The sequence below is a fragment of the Rhinoderma darwinii genome, chromosome 11 (assembly GCF_050947455.1).
Source record: "Rhinoderma darwinii isolate aRhiDar2 chromosome 11, aRhiDar2.hap1, whole genome shotgun sequence".
Lineage (NCBI taxonomy): Eukaryota > Metazoa > Chordata > Amphibia > Anura > Rhinodermatidae > Rhinoderma > Rhinoderma darwinii.
Window position 1 is genome coordinate 55,350,822 of NC_134697.1, and position 19,072 is coordinate 55,369,893.

Here is a 19,072-nt window from a genome sequence, read left to right on the forward strand (position 1 = left end):
CTGTGTCTGCACTGTCAGAAGCTGGGCGTTCTGAAGAGAAGTGGATGATACTTCTCGTCAGAACGCCCAGCTAGTAAAAGTAGTAAAAACGCCCCGATGTACGCACATAATACACGCCCACTTGGACTTTTACTTTTAAACACACCCACTTGGACTTTTGCAAGCCTCATTTGCATAACTACAAAAATGGTCATAACTTGGCCAAAAATGCTCGTTTTTTAAAAATAAAAACGTTACTGTAATCTACATTGCAGCGCCGATCTGCTGCAATAGCAGATAGGGGTTGCAAAATCTGGTGACAGAGCCTCTTTAATGCTAGAAATGTTATATCCAATCATAGAAGTCTAGAATTCTGTAAACACTGCAGTTATGTTACCTCTGGCACAAGCGCTAGCACTACTTGTGATGCTTTATAAATTTAAAATGTATAAAATAGTTTCCCCTAGAAATAAGCATGATTGAGCAACGAGTCCTACTAACATATGTTCGGCTAGGTTCAAGCCACATTTGGGGGTCAAAATTTATCATATATGCTGAGAGATACAATTGCTTACATCTGGGGCAAACTTTTGGCAAGACCTCCTGTCAGATGGAAAGCAGCACCTCGGTTTTACGTTTCAGTGGGGGGGGGGGGGGGGCACAACTTGGTGTCATAATTTTTCGCAGTGACCTGCTAGAGGTGCTGGTCTGTTAAATGTGGCTGTGGCCTTGCGCCATTTTGGCTCACAGCGGCTGTGCCCAGCTTTACCTAGGACACACTAGGTTAATCCATTAGAGTCAAATGGAATTTCATTAAAAAAAAAATGAACATTACACAAATGTTTTTATTGATATTGTAGCTATTTCTATTTAGTGCATGAAAATAGCTATTGAATTGGCTAAACAGTCACTGATGTTTTCTATTTTTAACTATTTCCTTTAAAGCAAAATTGCTGCTGGGAAACCTATGGAAGTGGAAGTATCTGGAATAGAATATATGAATGATGATCCAGCAATGGTAGATGTCCTGTATGCCAAAGTCCAGATGAAGGATAGATCAGAAAGGTTAGTTATGCTGCAGCTATTTGTCCGCCTACTGCACTTCTCCAACTACCCAATGCCTTTACACGTTCTGCACTGACTGAGGATCTTCTCTAATGTCTGTTAGTCTGAGGTCACTACCTGTGAGGGGGGTCTGTGCGTGTGTGTCCTGCAAGATGTGCGTGTGTACGCGTGAGATAGCAGGATCCGGCCTGTAATACAGAACATCAGTACATGTTTAGCAATGCATTGTACATTAAAAAGTTACTCAACCTTTTTTTGATTCCATCAAGTTTTTTTTATTAAGTACAACATACTGTATGATATTTGCGGAACTTCTTCCAAAGATGTTACTGTGAGTTTATGCATTCAGAGCTATAGCAATCTCTTAAAAATTAATACTTGAAATTGTTCCTACTTTCTTGGAGTTCACAAAATAATAGTTTGATTTTATTGTAGACATAACTTTTGAATGTGGGATGGACCTTCACTCCCAAGCTAAGTGACCCAAACTGCATAGAATTTTGGGTAATAAATGGTTACATTCGCCTATCAGATGAAGTGCTGGGCAAGTCCATTGGCATTTACGGATGCCGCAAAATCTTCCTGCTGTCTGACATAGTACAATAATCCAAACATCAATGAAAGGGCAATACACTTTGGCCTGCCACCCCGAAGAGCCACTTTAAGGGCATCATTGCACCCGCTGAAGATCATCACAAACATTATATCTGTTACAGTTTATAAAATAAGACCCATCTGCATTTATATTTATTTTAATAGACATGGACTGTCTTTTATTTATAGACGCAATGAGTATCAATGTATAACTTTAAACTAGAAGTCTAAGCAATATCTAAGAAAAAGGCACCTTTAACATTCGGGAGAGGAAAATCCCCTGTGGAAAAAAGTCATAGGCTTGTAACTCATCATACCTTGTCACTAGGTCCTAGAATCTAATTTACAAATCTTAACTTTAGCCCACTTCCTCCCTGTTTTCATTCTGTTTTTCTTTTCTTGCTTCTCCCACCCCGTTCCCGAGCTATTTTCCCCCGTTCTTTTGGCACATGATATGTAAATTCACTGCAGTCTGCCAACGGGGTGTGAAGTACAGTGAATTTTCTGGGGTGGAGCCATTTTCACAGCCTTTGATGCTATCCAATCAGGGGGGGGGGGGGGGGGGCAGCTAATGACAAATTTGCTTGATGAGAAGTTTTTTCCTAACGTGGTCTGGCGAGATCACGCTAGGCAAGGCTTGTCATAAGTTGCACCACGCTGATTGGACAAGGTACTACGACACTAATGCTTTGTTATAAACACTTAATAAAAATCTAAAATAAATAAATGAAAAGAAAATTGATTGTTCATAACAACTAGATTTCAGCTGTCATTTCTAAGACGTTGAACATATTTATTCATGCCTAATTATGTGTATTTTGCACATTTATTTCTTTTGTACCCTGAGGTAATTTGTGCAAATTTGTCCAGCATGCCAGCTAAATGCAGTATTTCCAACAGATTGTGTGACAGACTAGGTATAGAGGAGCCCTGTCGGCAGGCTAATGTCTGTAGAAAGCCATAAATGTGTGGATGTATTGGTGCTCGGATGAATTAGGCTGCTAATATAATCAGTATTGGATAAAGGAGCATCTATATCTGAGTCTCAGACAGCAGACATTTAATCCGCCCACCTTTCACTCTTCTGTCATTCTTCTAAGAAGTTGGCATGTATCTGGTCCAGACAATCATAGAATTGAGGCTCCGTATGAACTTCCGATAAGGTTATCATGTTCTTGGAAAATGCTTAGTCTTTTCATGGAGAAGGGAAGGTGCTCCCTGGTTTTAAATGTGAAATTCCAATCCTTCTATGTCTAGAATCATTATTCTTAAGTCAATAGACATTGATCATTCTTCACAGTATTAGTTATTCGAAATACTCTTCCAGAGAGCCAGGTTTGCCGGCCTTGATTTTTAAAACTCTTCCCATTTTCACGTTTTTGTTAAAATATAAGGTTGCGTTTATAAGTCACAACAAAAAGGTTAACTGTTCATACACTAATATTAGCCACACAGAGTATATTATAGCTGGTTTTACGCATTTAGCTTAATAACCATGTGTATTTCCAAACTAATAGGCAGCACAACACGTTCCAATTCAGTGAAAAAAGTTTTATTCACCCATACGTCAGTGCAACGTTTCAGCCCACATGGACCTTTCTCAAGCATAATAACCATGTGTATATTTTTTAAAATAATCCACAATTAATCCTAAATTAATCAGTTTATCATCTGACATGCACCTGTTCGTCTCAGTGATGCTGTCGTTCAACCTACTTGGGCATTGTAGTGTTTTTAGGGGTTGGAACAAAAAACCCTGACATGAAATTCATCAGTTTTTTTTAATGGCCATGAAAAACGGATGGCAAACGGATGACAAACTGGCATTAAAAACGGTCATCAAAATTTGAAGATCTGCTGATGCAAAATGGCCATAAAAAACTGACAGTTGATCCGTTTTTATATTCGTGTGAATATAGCCTTGTAGCGGAATAGGGATCGTTCTAAGTTTATGTTTTTATGAGACAATCTGGTCCCGAACAGGGCAACACTCAGCCGATATTTGAGCAAACACTCATTCATCAGCTGATCATATTGTTTCTGCAGCCTAAAATATTATCGTTATCGGCAGCACATCTCCCTGTGATAGAAATGTATGGGCATAAGCGATCGGAGTAATGAGTGCTCGTCCCCACACATTGCTCCTTGTGAAAGAAGTAAACGAGCACCGATCGAGCTGTCTTGTTGATCGGCGCAGGTTAACACAGCAAATTTATCACAACGTTGCATGATAATTCTGGCGCATCTTGCATGACCTGTTAGAAAATTTTCTCTTCCTTAGACCACTTTTGATTTGGTGCCAGAATTCTGTGCTCTTTTTTTGGTGCACAGTGGCACATTTAAGCCACGCCCTTTTCCACAAGCCACATCCCTTTCCTGCTAAGTCACACCCCGTTTTTGGAGCACTTTTAAAATGTATCTAGTGAGGTGTAAACATTAAAATTGGGCCAAACTGTAAAGGATCTGCCAGGCACAGCTTCGGGGTTAACGCCCATAGATAATCAGTCTGCACATGCTTCTATGTCTGTGAGACTGACTCCATCTTCCACCACTCAGGGTGGCAGGCTTAGGAGTGGGAGAACCTATCACAGCCTGGCCAGACGGAGCTAGCTCCCGCCCTCTGTCTGTTTATACCTGCCTTTCCTGTTCCTCCTTTGCTTGTGATTCTTCTCGTTTGGTTTCCTGGCCCTGCTGCAGCTTCTTGTACTATTGTCCTTGCTTCATATTGACCCCGGCTTGCTGACTACTCTCCTGCTCTGCGTTTGGTACCTCGTACATTCCTGGTTTGACTTGGCTTGTTCACTACTCTCCTGCTTTGCGTTTGGCACCTCGTACTCTCCTGGTTTGACTCGGCTTGTTCACTTCTCTTGTTGCTCACGGTGTTGCCGTGGGCAACTGCCCCTTTCTCCCCCTAGCTCTATGTACCCTTGTCTGTTTGTCTGTCGTGCACTTATTGAGCGTAGGGACCGTCGCCCAGTTGTACCCCGTCACCTAGGGCGGGTCGTTGCAAGTAGGCAGGGACTGAGTGGCGGGTAGATTAGGGCTCACTTGTCTGTCTCCCCACCCCCGTCATTACATAATCACAAGCCCATACCTAGTCTACCCTGGTCCCTGACACCACTATGGACCCCCTTGAGACCCTGGCTCAGCAAATGCAGGGTCTCTCCCTACAGGTCCAGGCCCTGGCTCAGAGGGTCAACCAGCCTGATGCTACCATGGTAGTCCCCCTCACCTCACCTCTTGAACCCCACCTCAAGTTGCCCGACCGGTTCTCAGGGGACCGGAAGACTTTTCTCTCCTTTCGGGAGAGTTGTAGGCTCTATTTTCGTTTAAAGCCCCACTCCTCAGGTTCTGAGAGCCAGCGGGTGGGTATAATTATGTCCCGGCTCCAGGAAGGGCCCCAAGAATGGGCCTTCTCCTTGGCTCCTGACGCCCCTGAACTTTCCTCCGTTGATCTTTTCTTTTCTGCTCTCGGACTCATCTATGACGAGACTGACAAGACTGCTTTTGCCGAGAGTCAGCTGGTGACCTTACGTCAGGGTAAGAGACCTGTTGAGGAGTATTGCTCTGACTTTAGGAAGTGGTGCGTAGCTTCTCGGTGGAATGACCTTGCCTTAAGGTGCCAGTTTAGGTTGGGTCTGTCGAACGCCCTGAAAGATCTGCTAGTTAGTTATCTCTCTTCTGACTCCCTAGACCAGGTTATGGCTTTAGCGGTACGACTTGACCGACGTCTCAGGGAACGACGACTTGAACGTCTTGATGTTTTCTCCTCTGACTCCCCCATGATGCCTCCTGAGGTTCCGTTGCTTCGTTCCTCCACGGAAGACTCGGAGGTACCTATGCAACTCGGGGCCTCCGTGTCCCCCCAACAACGTAGAAATTTCCGCAGGAAGAATGGTCTCTGCTTCTACTGTGGGGATGACAAGCATCAAGTGAACAACTGTCCTAAGCGTAAGAATGCAGCCGGAGAACTTCCGCTCCTAAGTGATCATCGGGGAGGTCAATTGGGCGCACAGGTATTTCCCGTAAATATGAAACGTAATAAAATCTTGCTTCCCTTTCAGGTCTCTTTTGGTGGTAGGTCTGCTACCGGCAGTGCCTTCGTGGATTCAGGGTCTTCTGCTAATATCATGTCTGTGGAATTTGCTATGTCTCTAGCTATGCCTTTGATTGATTTGCCTAAACCTGTCCCAGAAGTGGGTATCGACTCCACTCCTCTTGCTAATGGTTATTTTACACAGCATACCCCTGTTTTTGAACTCCTTGTTGGCTCCATGCATTTGGAGCAGTGCTCTGTACTGTTAATGCAGGGATTATCGTCCGATTTGGTTTTAGGCCTTCCCTGGTTGCAGTTGCATAATCCCACGTTTGACTGGAATTCTGGGGACCTTACCAAGTGGGGTAATGAATGCTTGACGTCATGTTTTTCTGTTAATTCTATTTCTCCCCCTGAGGAGGTGAACACGCTACCTGAGTTTGTTCAGGACTTCGCCGATGTTTTCTCTAAGGAGGCCTCCGAAGTGTTACCTCCTCTTAGAGAATATGATTGCGCAATCAATTTGGTACCAGGAGCTAAGCTCCCTAAGGGTAGGATATTTAATCTCTCTTGTCCCGAATGTGAAGCCATGAGAGAGTATATCCAGGAATGCCTGGCCAGGGGTTACATTCGCCCCTTTACTTCTCCGGTAGGTGCTGGCTTCTTCTTCGTAGGGAAGAAGGATGGTGGTCTTAGGCCATGCATTGACTACCGAAGCTTGAATAAGGTCACTGTAAGGAACCAGTATCCCCTTCCTCTGATTCCTGATCTCTTTAATCAGGTTCAGGGGGCCCAATGGTTCTCTAAGTTTGATCTACGGGGGGCGTATAACCTTATCCGCATCAAAGAGGGGGATGAGTGGAAGACTGCGTTTAACACGCCTGAAGGTCATTTCGAATACCTCATCATGCCCTTTGGGTTGTGTAATGCTCCCGCGGTATTCCAGAATTTCATAAATGAGATTTTAAGAGACTACCTGGGGGTATTTCATGTAGTGTACCTTGATGACATACTTGTGTTTTCCAAGGACTGGTCCTCCCACATTGAGCATGTCAGGAAGGTGCTCCAGGTCCTTCGAGAAAACAAACTGTTTGCGAAGACCGAAAAATGTGTGTTTGGGGTGCAGGAGATACAATTTTTGGGCCAAATCCTCACTCCTCATGAATTCCGCATGGACCCTGCCAAGGTCCAGGCTGTGGCAGAATGGGTCCAACCTGCCTCCCTGAAAGCGTTACAGTGCTTCCTGGGGTTTGCTAATTATTACAGGAGGTTTATTGCTAACTTGTCGGTCATCGCTAAGCCTCTTACGGATCTCACTCGCAAGGGTGCTGATCTCCTCCACTGGCCTCCTGAGGCTGTCCAGGCTTTTGAGGTCCTTAAGAAGTGCTTTATCTCGGCCCCGGTGCTGGTTCAGCCCAACCAAATGGAGCCAATTATCGTGGAGGTTGACGCGTCCGAGGTGGGAGTGGGGGCTGTCTTGTCCCAGGGTACCAGGTCCCTCACCCATCTCCGTCCCTGTGCCTACTTCTCCAGGAAGTTTTCACCCACTGAGAGTAACTATGATATTGGCAACCGCGAACTCTTAGCCATTAAATGGGCATTTGAAGAGTGGCGCCACTTCCTGGAGGGGGCTAGGCACCAGGTAACTGTCCTTACCCACCACAAGAATCTGGTTTTCCTAGAATCTGCCCGGAGGCTAAACCCGAGACAAGCTCGTTGGGCGTTATTTTTTACCAGATTCAACTTTGTTTTTACCTATAGGGCTGGGTCTAAAAATTTTAAGGCTGATGCACTGTCACGTAGTTTCATGGCCAGCCCTCCTTCGGAGGAAGATCCTGCTTGTATTTTGCCTCCAGGTATAATCATTTCCGCTATTGATTCTGATTTAGTCTCTGAAATTGCGACTGATCAAGGTTCAGCTCCCGGGAGCCTTCCTGAGAACAAGCTGTTTGTTCCCCTGCAATTCCGGCTAAGGGTACTTAGGGAAAATCATGACTCCGCACTATCTGGCCATCCAGGCATCCTGGGTACCAAGCACCTCATTGCCAGAAACTATTGGTGGCCTGGGTTGCCTAAAGACATCAAGGCCTACGTCGCCGCTTGTGAAGTTTGTGCTAGGTCCTAGACTCCCAGGTCCCGACCAGCGGGCTTACTTTGTTCTTTACCCATTCCCCAGAGACCTTGGACCCATATCTCCATGGATTTTATCACCGATTTGCCTCCATCTCAAGGCAAGTCGGTGGTGTGTGTTGTAGTAGACCGCTTCAGTAAGATGTGCCATTTTGTGCCCCTCAAGAAACTACCCAATGCTAAGATGTTAGCTACCTTGTTTGTCAAACACATCCTGCGTCTCCATGGGGTCCCTGTCAATATTGTTTCTGATAGAGGGGTACAATTTGTTTCATTGTTTTGGAGAGCCTTCTGTAAAAAGTTGGAGGTTGATCTGTCCTTCTCCTCTGCCTTCCATCCTGAAACTAATGGCCAAACTGAGAGGACTAATCAGTCTCTAGAACAATATTTAAGGTGTTTTATCTCTGACTGTCAATATGATTGGGTCTCATTCATTCCCCTCGCCGAATTTTCCCTTAATAACCGGGTCCGTAACTCGTCAGGGGTCTCCCCCTTTTTCTGTAATTTTGGGTTTAATCCACGGTTCTCTTCCGTTTCACCTGGTAGTTCCAACAATCCCGAGGTAGGGGTCGTTCATTGAGAACTGTGCACAGTCTGGGCTCAGGTTCAGAAGAACCTAGAGGCGTCCCAGAGCATACAAAAAACTCAGGCAGATAGAAAACATTCTGCTAACCCCTTGTTTATTGTCGGGGATCTGGTGTGGCTATCGTCTAAAAATTTGCGCCTTAAGGTCCCGTCCAAGAAGTTTGCTCCCCGGTTTATAGGGCCGTACAAGGTCATTGAAGTCCTCAATCCTGTCTCCTTCCGACTGGAGTTGCCCCCATCTTTTCGATTACACAACGTGTTCCATGCCTCCCTCGTTAAACGCTGCTCCCCGTCCTTGGCTCCCTCGAGGAAACCTCCGGTCCCTGTTCTCACCCCTGAGGGGGCAGAATTCGAGATGGCCAAGATTGTGGACGGCAGGATGGTCCAAGGCTCCCTCCAGTACCTGGTGCATTGGAGAGGATACGGGCCTGAGGAGAGGACTTGGGTACCCGCTCGGGATGTTCACGCTGGGATATTCATCAGGAGGTTTCACCTTCGTTTCCCCAGTAAACCAGGTCCACTTAGAAAGGGTCCGGTGGCCCCTCATAAAAGGGGGGGTACTGTAAAGGATCTGCCAGGCACAGCTTCGGGGTTAACGCCCATAGATAATCAGTCTGCACCTGCTTCTATGTCTGTGAGACTGACTCCATCTTCCACCACTCAGGGTGGCAGGCTTAGGAGTGGGAGAACCTATCACAGCATGGCCAGACGGAGCTAGCTCCCGCCCTCTGTCTATTTATACCTGCCTTTCCTGTTCCTCCTTTGCTTGTGATTCTTCTCGTTTGGTTTCCTGGCCCTGCTTCAGCTTCTTGTACTATTGTCCTTGCTTCATATTGACCCCGGCTTGCTGACTACTCTCCTGCTCTGCGTTTGGTACCTCGTACACTCCAGGTTTGACTTGGCTTGTTTACTACTCTCCTGCTCTGCGTTTGGCACCTCGTACTCTCCTGGTTTGACTCGGCTTGTTCACTTCTCTTGTTGCTCACGGTGTTGCCGTGGTCAACTCCCTCTTTCTCCCCCTAGCTCTGTGTACCCTTGTCTGTTTGTCTGTCGTGCACTTATTGAGCGTAGGGACCGTCGCCCAGTTGTACCCCATCGCCTAGGGTCGGGTCGTTGCAAGTAGGCAGGGACTGAGTGGCGGGTAGATTAGGGCTCACTTGTCTGTCTCCCCACCCCCGTCATTACACAAACTGCACTAATTTGCACTTACATTTGACAGATTTTTCGTCACTTTCTCGACCCAGACGCAGTAGTAAATCTGCTATTGTGATTTCTAGCTTCCTATTACATTGTCCTTTTATTGTGTGTGTGTGTGTGTGTGTGTGTGTGTGTGCAATGGGACAACTAGCCCCTCTGGTGACAAGGACTGATGTGAGTGATGACAGTCGATGTGTAGCCCTGAAGAATATACAGTATTAATGCTATATAAAAAATGCATTATTCCAGAACAAGCGATATAATAAAACTGCACATTGTTGAAGATTTTCAACTGTGATAATATAAAAAAATTTTAAATGAAGAACTCTGATTCAAGTACACACTATTTTGCTAACAATGCATTGCTCTATTAAACATGTGAGGAACGGGCAGTTGACTATCTGAAGGGTTTTCATTATGTCCAATTTGGACCATGTTTTTCTGACATTTGTAGCAACAAGTCTGGATTAATTCCATTCTTGCCAGGGCGCCATGACCCAAGCGCAAGCACTTGGACCGTGTAAGCTTCCTTGGAGTTCTGGAGGATTTGTTCATTAACAATTCTCCTTTGGCAGGTACAATATTGACTGGTCTTGTTTACTAGTGATGTTCAGTGATTTAATCCTACAATTTGCTGCTTGGCTGCACAGTCTTTGGTCTTGAGTATGTTTTAGTCTTATAGTAGTATACACGTGATTCTAAACCTATGAAACATTGTAAACCTGTCACTGTGCGCCAAACATAGAGTGACAGATACAGTGTTTTAGTCCTAATTATAAAAAACGGTGGAAATTCCTCGAATGAGCAGTTTTTTTACAGCAAGTTCAAGATTACACAAAAGAAAATCACCAGTATAGAAAATATTGTCATATGTTGTCGTTATTCAAACAGTCAATCTGGCTTCATATAAATGTCCACTATCCTGATTTACCATCTACTGATGAAAAATTTCAGTCAACCAATGTCTTTAGTTAGTATTCATATTATGTCTATATTTTCTACCTTTGGTCTATACTTTTAATTCCTTTGCGGGTTGTCCCAGGAGGATAGCCCCTTTCTATATGCCCTAATAGGGCACATGGTTGTCATGGAGGGAGGTTTCTCACTGAAGACTCCCCCTCCATTAGCTTTGGGAGCCGCTGCAAAGAGTGGCTTCTGCTCTGAAGAACTCCGCTCCACTATGTACTGTATTACATTGTTGCCCATTTATTTAAAGGGACTCAAACTAATACTACAATTCCTCTGCAGTGCCCAATGCAGAGAAATTGTGTACGCTTGCTGATTTTCCCTGCAATATCATAGGATCGCCAGGGGCTACAGAAGCTGGACCCACAGTGATCAGCGACCCCTTTAACAATATAAATGGTTAATTAAGCAAAAGAATATGATTATTGACAAACCAACAATACAAACTGCAAATATATTGAACCATTAGTTTCAATGAGACTCACATTGAAAGATGAAAATGTTTCTCTTTTATTACAGTTCAGATTTTAATTACAACTTTATCCTATTTAATTGGTATAGATGTAATCATTTGCATTCACAATCCAGGACAATAAATATATATAACGGCTCCCATTCCAATTACCAGGCATTTATTTTCGCATTCTTGCTCACGGTTTTCTTGAATGATATTTTCTAGTTTCACGGCATAGTAAAAAAAAAACATTTATATATTGCGGCTAGTATATCTTATTGTCTCCTATTAAAATTTATAAGTTAATAAAATGCCATATTCACTTAATGCATTAGTTCTAATGTGGGATGGCAATTATTTCATCTGTCTTCCCCCTTTCATGACTGGTCATTTTTAAAACCACTGATGTAAACCAGAAGGATTATGAAAAACATACGATAATGCTGCTGCAAATAGCTCTGTTCGTAAAGAGCGCATGTGCTGAGCAAGCTCTACGCCATCTCATACAATTGTGGTTGGAAAATAATTAACCACTACATCATCATTATGGAAGTCTGCCTGAATTCTTCATGCAATAACTCAACCTCCAACCTCTGCAATTTATTGTTGCTAAGCAACGTGTTAAAGGGGTTCTAAAGATTTTATATATAAGTATAGCGGAATAAAAGAGAACATGGAGTAGTCTCTAACTTGTCATATAGTCTTCATTAAAATGTGGCTGCTGGGGATGGAGTAGATTGTCGGTAGGATACTAGATTTCTCACGAAAGTATATTTTTGGTTTTCTTTTTTTTTTTAGTAAAAGTTTTTGGGAGTTGCATGAGATGCATAAAGCCATGCGATAAATATTGAATCCCTTTCTGCCAGCTCCACATAAGTTAACGTCACATTGAGCAGTTCTTATACCATTAGTCGATTAATTCATGTGTTCTGTGTGTTGGCAGTACATGGTCCCGCACAAGGTGCGACGCCTAGATCGGGCTGTCACTCTGACATCCTGACTATTTACTGTGACTGGGAACTCAATCTTGTTGGTAAAACACATTTTTTAGGGCTGCGTTTCTGAGTGCAGAGGCAATTGGCTCTGTATTTGGGCAGTTGCCATGCAAATATGTGACCTTATTAATAATGTCACGGGATTCCTTGTTTCAGAGGGGGTTAGAGGGCAGGCAGAGACGACACGTTCTGTGTTTTCTCAGATATATATGATCTACAAGAAGATGCAATCACTGTTATCAGCGATCTGTTAACAGGGATGGCAGGAAACACCCAGATCGCTAGTTTGAGCTCTAACTGTGAAAACTAGACTAAAATGGGATATATATATATATAGAAAAAAATATTGCATACTGCTCCATATGGATAAATACTAGAATAAGGCGTCCTGTGCAACACAAACACATTTTGCATGTTCTCCCGCCTATGGGAAAATTGAAGCTGCATCTGTACTCTTTTGAGCACCACCACAGCCCATTCCCTCGTCCATTGGGCTGTATCTAGTACTGCAGCTTAGCCAAAGCCCAGTCCATTCACTCAAATGGGGCTGTGCTGCATACCAAATACATCACCAAACTCATGGACAGTTCTGCTGATTAGTACTCAGGGTCAGACCCCCGTTGATGGCTTATCATATAGACAGACCATTTTGCTAAAACCTTTAAAACCCTTTTAATTCTAATTATACTAAGGAATATTGTCCCTAGTTATTTTAGTTTATCTCAGTTTGCAACTGAGGTGGACAAGCACATCATGCATTGTGGAATCACTGTCATTTTGCCACAATCTACGATGAATCTATAATTTTGCTATTATCACACTAGGCAAATGGACTGTTGCATCTTTTTTCTGCTTGAGAAACTGTGCTGCTACAACCACCTTGTTCTCTGGAATGGACCCAATTATAAGTTTGTGATCTCCGTCAACATACATCGGTATGCGTTCAAAAACCAGCAGAGCTGTCATGGTTCTATTGTAAACAGAAGCCATGACAATAGTGTGAACAGAGCCTAAAAGATGGCAGTTTATGTTTTCTTAATTTTTACAACTAATATTGTCTAAAACGTTGAAACTGTTAAAAAAAAAAAGAGTACTGAATAAAACACTTTCTCAGTTATGACATTATGTTACCTACTGCCAACTGGAAAGAAATAAAGTACAGGATGTAATTTTGTAATGGTCCAAGCCTTTCTGTTTTAGTATTGAGTCATTTGAATGAAATAGCTACAGTGCTTCTGGCAAGGTAAATAGTTCGATAGGCAGCCAACATCTGTCTCTATAATATTTTTGATAAACTGCCGCCTAGTTTGGAATCGGGTAACAAAAAATGCTCAGTTCTATGTACTGTGGGCTATAATATGATAAAGAAGTATGGAAAAATGTATCTAATAAGTACAAAATAAGGAGTTGTATAGCCAAGGAGCTCATTCTAGTCGATTTTTTTTTTTGTTGTTGCGTCATGTGAACTGTTCCACATTTGTCCACGCAAAATCAGTAAAGTCGCAGAACCCCATTGACTAGCTCAATAAACTAGAAATTTGGCATCCTGTAGCCAGTCAAGATGTTACTCATTCCTAAACGAATATTCTTAGTAGTCTGTTTATTATAAGCACCATAATTTATTGGCCACCTTTTGTTCATACCCATATGCAGTAACGTATAGTGTACCGTACATTGAGAGGCTGTCTGACTTGGTCTCTGATTCAGAATATCTGATATTTTATTTGACTTTTTGGTCTAACAACCATCCGTTTACAACCCCAGACATCACGTTTAGTCCTTGTTTTTTGCCTTATTGTCCACTCTCTGAAAACATTAAAAGGGTTGTCTCAACTAGACAACCGCCTTTCAGAAAGCATCGGGCCTGATCATTAGCTGATCACTGTAGGCTTGGCTGCAGATATCACATGGGGTAGATGCTTGAGGTCCCACATTTTCCCTGCGTGGGTGACTATGTAATACATGGCTGTGTCTTGCCTTCCAGAGCAAGAGAGCCGCTCTTTATGGTGGCTCACCGCTACAGCTAATAGACCCAGGTGACCAGGGTCTGCTTCTGTTAGGTCCATAGGCATTAATAGGGCATATGGACAAGGGTTGTCCTAGTTTTGCTTTTGCTTACACTTGCACTTTGTTTCACCCACAATAATTCCATATTCAAAGTTTGTGATATCACATTGTTTACCTATTATGTCTTGTGGTCTCCGCCTACATAACAGTGTGAAAACAAGTTTAAGAATTCATAAACCGCACTAGAAATAATATTTAAAAAATGGTAAAATAAATCGATATGGAAATGACCTGCTTTTTTCTTAGCTACTGTCTTCTATTACGCTGAGTAATTGGAAATAGTTATCTCACAATTACTGTAGTGCGGTGTGAATCACACAAACAGATTGCTTTCCAGCCACCTCTTGACCTCATCAAATGTGCTTTCAAACCGTATAGTTAATGATGCCCTAATTTAATTTCTAATTAGTGTAGCACACTTGCGGAATTTGCTTCAAGAATTATTTGATTTTCTGGATAAAAGGTAAACAATATTTAGAATCTTTAGAATGTTGTTTTCTCAAGAAATTACTTACTTTTTGTCTACTCTAATATTCATAAAGCGTTCCCTTTTGCTGTTACTACTTACCCTAAGGAACAGGCTGTCTGGGACCCGCACCTATCTCTAGAATTGGGCCTGCCAAAACCTGTTCTGGCTTTTTGTGCTCACGCTTCCTCCCGGCCACTTACTGATTACATGGTCGGGAACTACGGAAACAGCATAAGTCGCTGAGCTATGCTGTTTCTGTAACTCCCATAGAACTGAATAGTAGTTAGGGAAACAGCCTAGCTCATATGCCACGCTGCTTCTGTAACTACCATTCACTACTATGGGAGTTACGGAAACAGCGTAGCTCAGAGAGCTACGCTGTTTCCGTAATTCATGGTCAGAAATCACACGCTTCAACCACAACACAGAGCAGTAGAACAGGGTTTGGGGGGCCCTGTTCTAGGGATAGATGCGGGTCCCAGAGGTGGGATCCACATCTATCTGACACTTATAACATATCCTGTTTATATGTTATAAATGTTCCTCATGGGAAAACCCCTTTAATACACATTACAAATGATAATGTTCATGGTGTAGTCGGGAGAGATAGCTGTCATCTGAACAAGTGTTTGGCTGACAACTGTCTAATGTGTATGGTCAGTCTAAAGTACTGTTCACATCTGCAGATTTTGTAAAAAAATCCCAGACAAAATCATGGAATCCATGACCAGAACCAATTAAAATCAATGTGTTCTGTCAGGCGCTGTTGGTGTCTGTCATGTGACGGATCCAGTGCTTCCATTTTTCTTGTTTTTTTGTTTATATGACGGAACAAAAAAACGGAAAAACAAATGCAGATTTTAACATAACCTTAGGCTGTGTTCTCATCAGCGTTGTCTTTCCGTTGAGGCTTTCCGTCGGGTGAACCCCTCAACGGAAGGCAAACGGAAACCTTAGCTTCTGTTTGCATCACCATTGATCTCAATGGTGACGGAAACTTTGCTAATGGTTTCCGTTTGTCACCATTATGGCAGAATTCCGCTGTTTTGACAATCAATAGCGCAGTCAGCTGTCAAAAACAACTCAACCCTGTCACAAGGGTGACAAACAAACCATTAGCAAAGTTTCCGTCACCATTGAGGTCAATGGTGATGCAAACGAAACCCCTCCACGGAAAGACAACGCTCGTGTGAAGAGGCCCTTAGAAAGTACAAATTAAAACCGCTGCATTGCTTATAATGACCAATCTGTTGTTTTTTTTTTTCTCAAATTGAATAAAGTTATTAGAGACTTGAATGGTTGCTGTAGTCAATTGTTTCACTGTTTTCACTGTTGATTAATTTTAATATTAACACCATAAAATGACACAACTGACTTGGATACTTTATTACAGCTATTTTTAATTAATGGGGTATTCCCATGATGGTAAGTGATGGTATATCACTAGGATATGCCATCACTTCCTGATCGTGGAGATCCAAGTCCATTGACCTCCACGATACTCAGAATTAAGAAGCTGTATTTCCCTGCACATCGGCGCCCCCGGCCACCTGATGTGCAAAAGACTACAGCACAGCATTCACTTAAATGGGTCTATGTGGCAGTTCCCTGAACAGCGGGTGACCGAGAGCACCGCTGTGCAGGGAATAAGCCATAGGGACCGTGTTTTTTTTCTTCTTCTAATGATTGGCTGGTGTCCCAAAGGTTGTTGCATATTCCAGTGATATGCCATTACATTATAAGATGGGAATAGTCCTTTAAAAAGGAGTTCTGACTCAAAGGAGTTTAAATTGGGTGTACAATGTCACGTCCCATGGTTTAATAGGGTTTATGGACAGGGGTTATCCCATTGGAACACCTCCTTAAAAACTGCTGCTTAATATTGTCTCGCCTCATAGTTTTGAATTGGCCTATACCACACTTTGTAAATTTACAGCTGTGACAGATGTGGACAATCTACACTTCCTTACACAGCCTTGAAACTCAAGTAGAAGAAAGTCTTATGTCTTCTGCTGTATAACACATGGTTAAGAGAGTCCTATGTCATGGTTTGGGCTAGGCTTTCGTCAAAGACCAGCATTTACTTTTATACTATTAATAAATGGCGGCATGATTTCAAGTTAACATATAGAAAACATCTTCTCAGTTATGTTTAATGCACTTTAAACAAGTTTTCTAAATGCACTGGCCGACATTCGTACAGTCTCACAAGGGATCTGTTTCTCCTCTTCTGACTTCAGGGATTTCATTGCATAGCTGCGTAGTTTTCCTCTCCGTTATCTCTGTATTATGCAAGTGAATTGAAGAAGATATCTATAAAATATGTCCCTCTCTCACGCAGGTTGCAGCTCATAGCGGATCGCCTCATGCAGAGATTTGTGGGCTCAGGGTTGATGCTAAAAGACTGGGACAGAGTAAAACTTCACGCTACAGTTATGAACACGCTGTTTCGTCGAGACCCCTTAGGCAAGTGTTCTGTCTTACTGATCACGAAATGAAGTCAGGAATATGTGTATTGCTCATTTGATTAATCTCGTCTGCTTCACTTTCATATTTTGTTGTCTTCACATTTGTAATTCACAGAAAGGGAACGAAAAGTAACAGACAAGTGCTTCCAATATACAATGATATTTCTTGACAATAAAATTATATTCAGTGCCAGAGTGGCAGAAGAAGAGGACAGCAAGTTTAGGTGTGATAGATAACAGGCTTTTATACTGCTTCAGATGTTCTGAATTCTGAAAGTATCAAAACTTTTATACGTGTTTTTCTATAAGTCATCAACACTATAGATTTAGTAGCCCCAGAATAAGCATCATAGAAGCTTTGATGTTGCTGTTCTGCAGCGTCTGGTACTTAAGCATCTCTTGAATAGTTTGACATAGGTGTGGCTCTGTAAAATAATTCAATATATTAAAAGAATACTAGAATAAATCTGGGTTTACTTGCAGATGTGCTGCGGACATAATGTAAATGCATGGGGACGAACGATCGTGGTAACATACATTACCGACGATTGCTCCTTGTAAATAGAGTGAACGAGCGCCGATCGACTTGCTGTATCAGGCCGTCTAAAAGGAGCTTTAGTTCAAGAAAAAAAAACATTTAGCTTGGCACACACTGGTTTAAAAAATGCACCTACTAGCTATATTATTAGCGTACCCACAGGATACAGTGATAATTGAATGTGTTGCTAATATTCAGATTCAGTTGTGCCATACCAGGGCATAATGAAGTAGGCAGCATGGTTTTGAAAGTGTGTATGCCCGGGTGGTCATAGTGTGGCTCCTGACTCCTCAACGCAAGGCCAAACAAGGGTCCAGGATTCCGTAAATAATTCCCGATTCCCTGGCATATTTTCCCAGGATTCAATACAGATTTCCTAATAAAAGACATCAATCATAGATCGCTTCTGCCCAATGGAATCTTTTATTGCTGATCTCTGGCAGTGAAGCATTATCATGGCAAGTGGCTGCTTAAATGTTCCTTTTAGGGCCTGTTCACATCAGCATTAGGTTTCGTTGATGGGTTCTGTCAGATGGGAACCCATGGACGTAAAGGCAAATGGAAACCATAGCTTTCCGTTAGCATTATCATTGGTTTCAATGGTAATGCTTCTGTTGCTAATGGTTTGTCTCCGTTCCGTAGGGCTTCCATTTTCTTGGGCTGAAACAATAGTGCAGTCGACTACGCTATTGATTCCGTCAAAAAAGCAGAAACCTTACGGAACTGAGAAAGTCCATTGATGGGTTCCCCTCTTGGAAAGGTCTGACGGAAACCATCAACGGAAACTAACGCTGTCAGCTCACCCTTAGTATGATACAGTGCAATGGAGGATACACATGTGTTGTATTACAGCAGCATTATCTCCGATGCATTTGAGTGGGCACTGCTTTAGCAATGATATAGACAATTCCATGTAGATGTCATTACTATTCTAGCTATTGTACTATGTTACTGGGAGATCTTTAACATTAAATCTGTCGGGCCACTTAGAGGTCAGAAAATCATAACTATATACTAGTCCTTCTCAATGAATTAGAATATCATCAAAAAGTTAATTTATTTTAGTAATTCAATTCAAAAAGTGAAACTCCTATATTATACAGATTCATTACACACAGAGTGATCTATTTCCAGCAGTTTTTTCTTTTAATCTTGATAATTATGGTAACAGTTAATGAAAATCCAAAATTTTGTGTCTCCGAAAATTTGAATATTATATAAGCCCAATTTCAAAAATGATTTTTAATAAATGTTGGCCTACTGAAAAGTATGTACAGTATCTGCCCTCAATACTTGGTCGTGTCACCTTTTGCATGAATTACTGCATCAATGCCGCGTGGCATGGAGGTGATCAGCCTGTGGCACTGCTGAGGTGTTATCAGTGCGGCGTGGTATGGAGGTGATCAGCCTGTGGCACTTCTGAGGTGTTATCAATGTGGCGTGGCATGGAGGCGATCAGCCTGTAGCACTGCAGATGTGTTATGGAAGCCCAGGTTGCTTTGATAGTGGCCTTCAGCTCGTCTGCATTG

At 42.6% G+C, this 19,072-nt stretch overlaps 1 protein-coding gene across 2 annotated transcripts in view; it reads left to right on the plus strand.

Annotated features, from left to right (window-relative positions):
• ASCC1 (activating signal cointegrator 1 complex subunit 1) overlaps positions 1-19,072 on the plus strand; it is a 219,357-nt gene that overhangs the window by 120,756 nt on the left and 79,529 nt on the right. For both annotated transcript variants that reach the window (XM_075841554.1, XM_075841555.1), the window contains 2 exons: positions 925-1,044; positions 16,879-17,003. In XM_075841554.1, the coding sequence (XP_075697669.1) occupies positions 925-1,044; positions 16,879-17,003 (245 nt within the window). The remainder of the gene's footprint in view (positions 1-924; positions 1,045-16,878; positions 17,004-19,072) is intronic.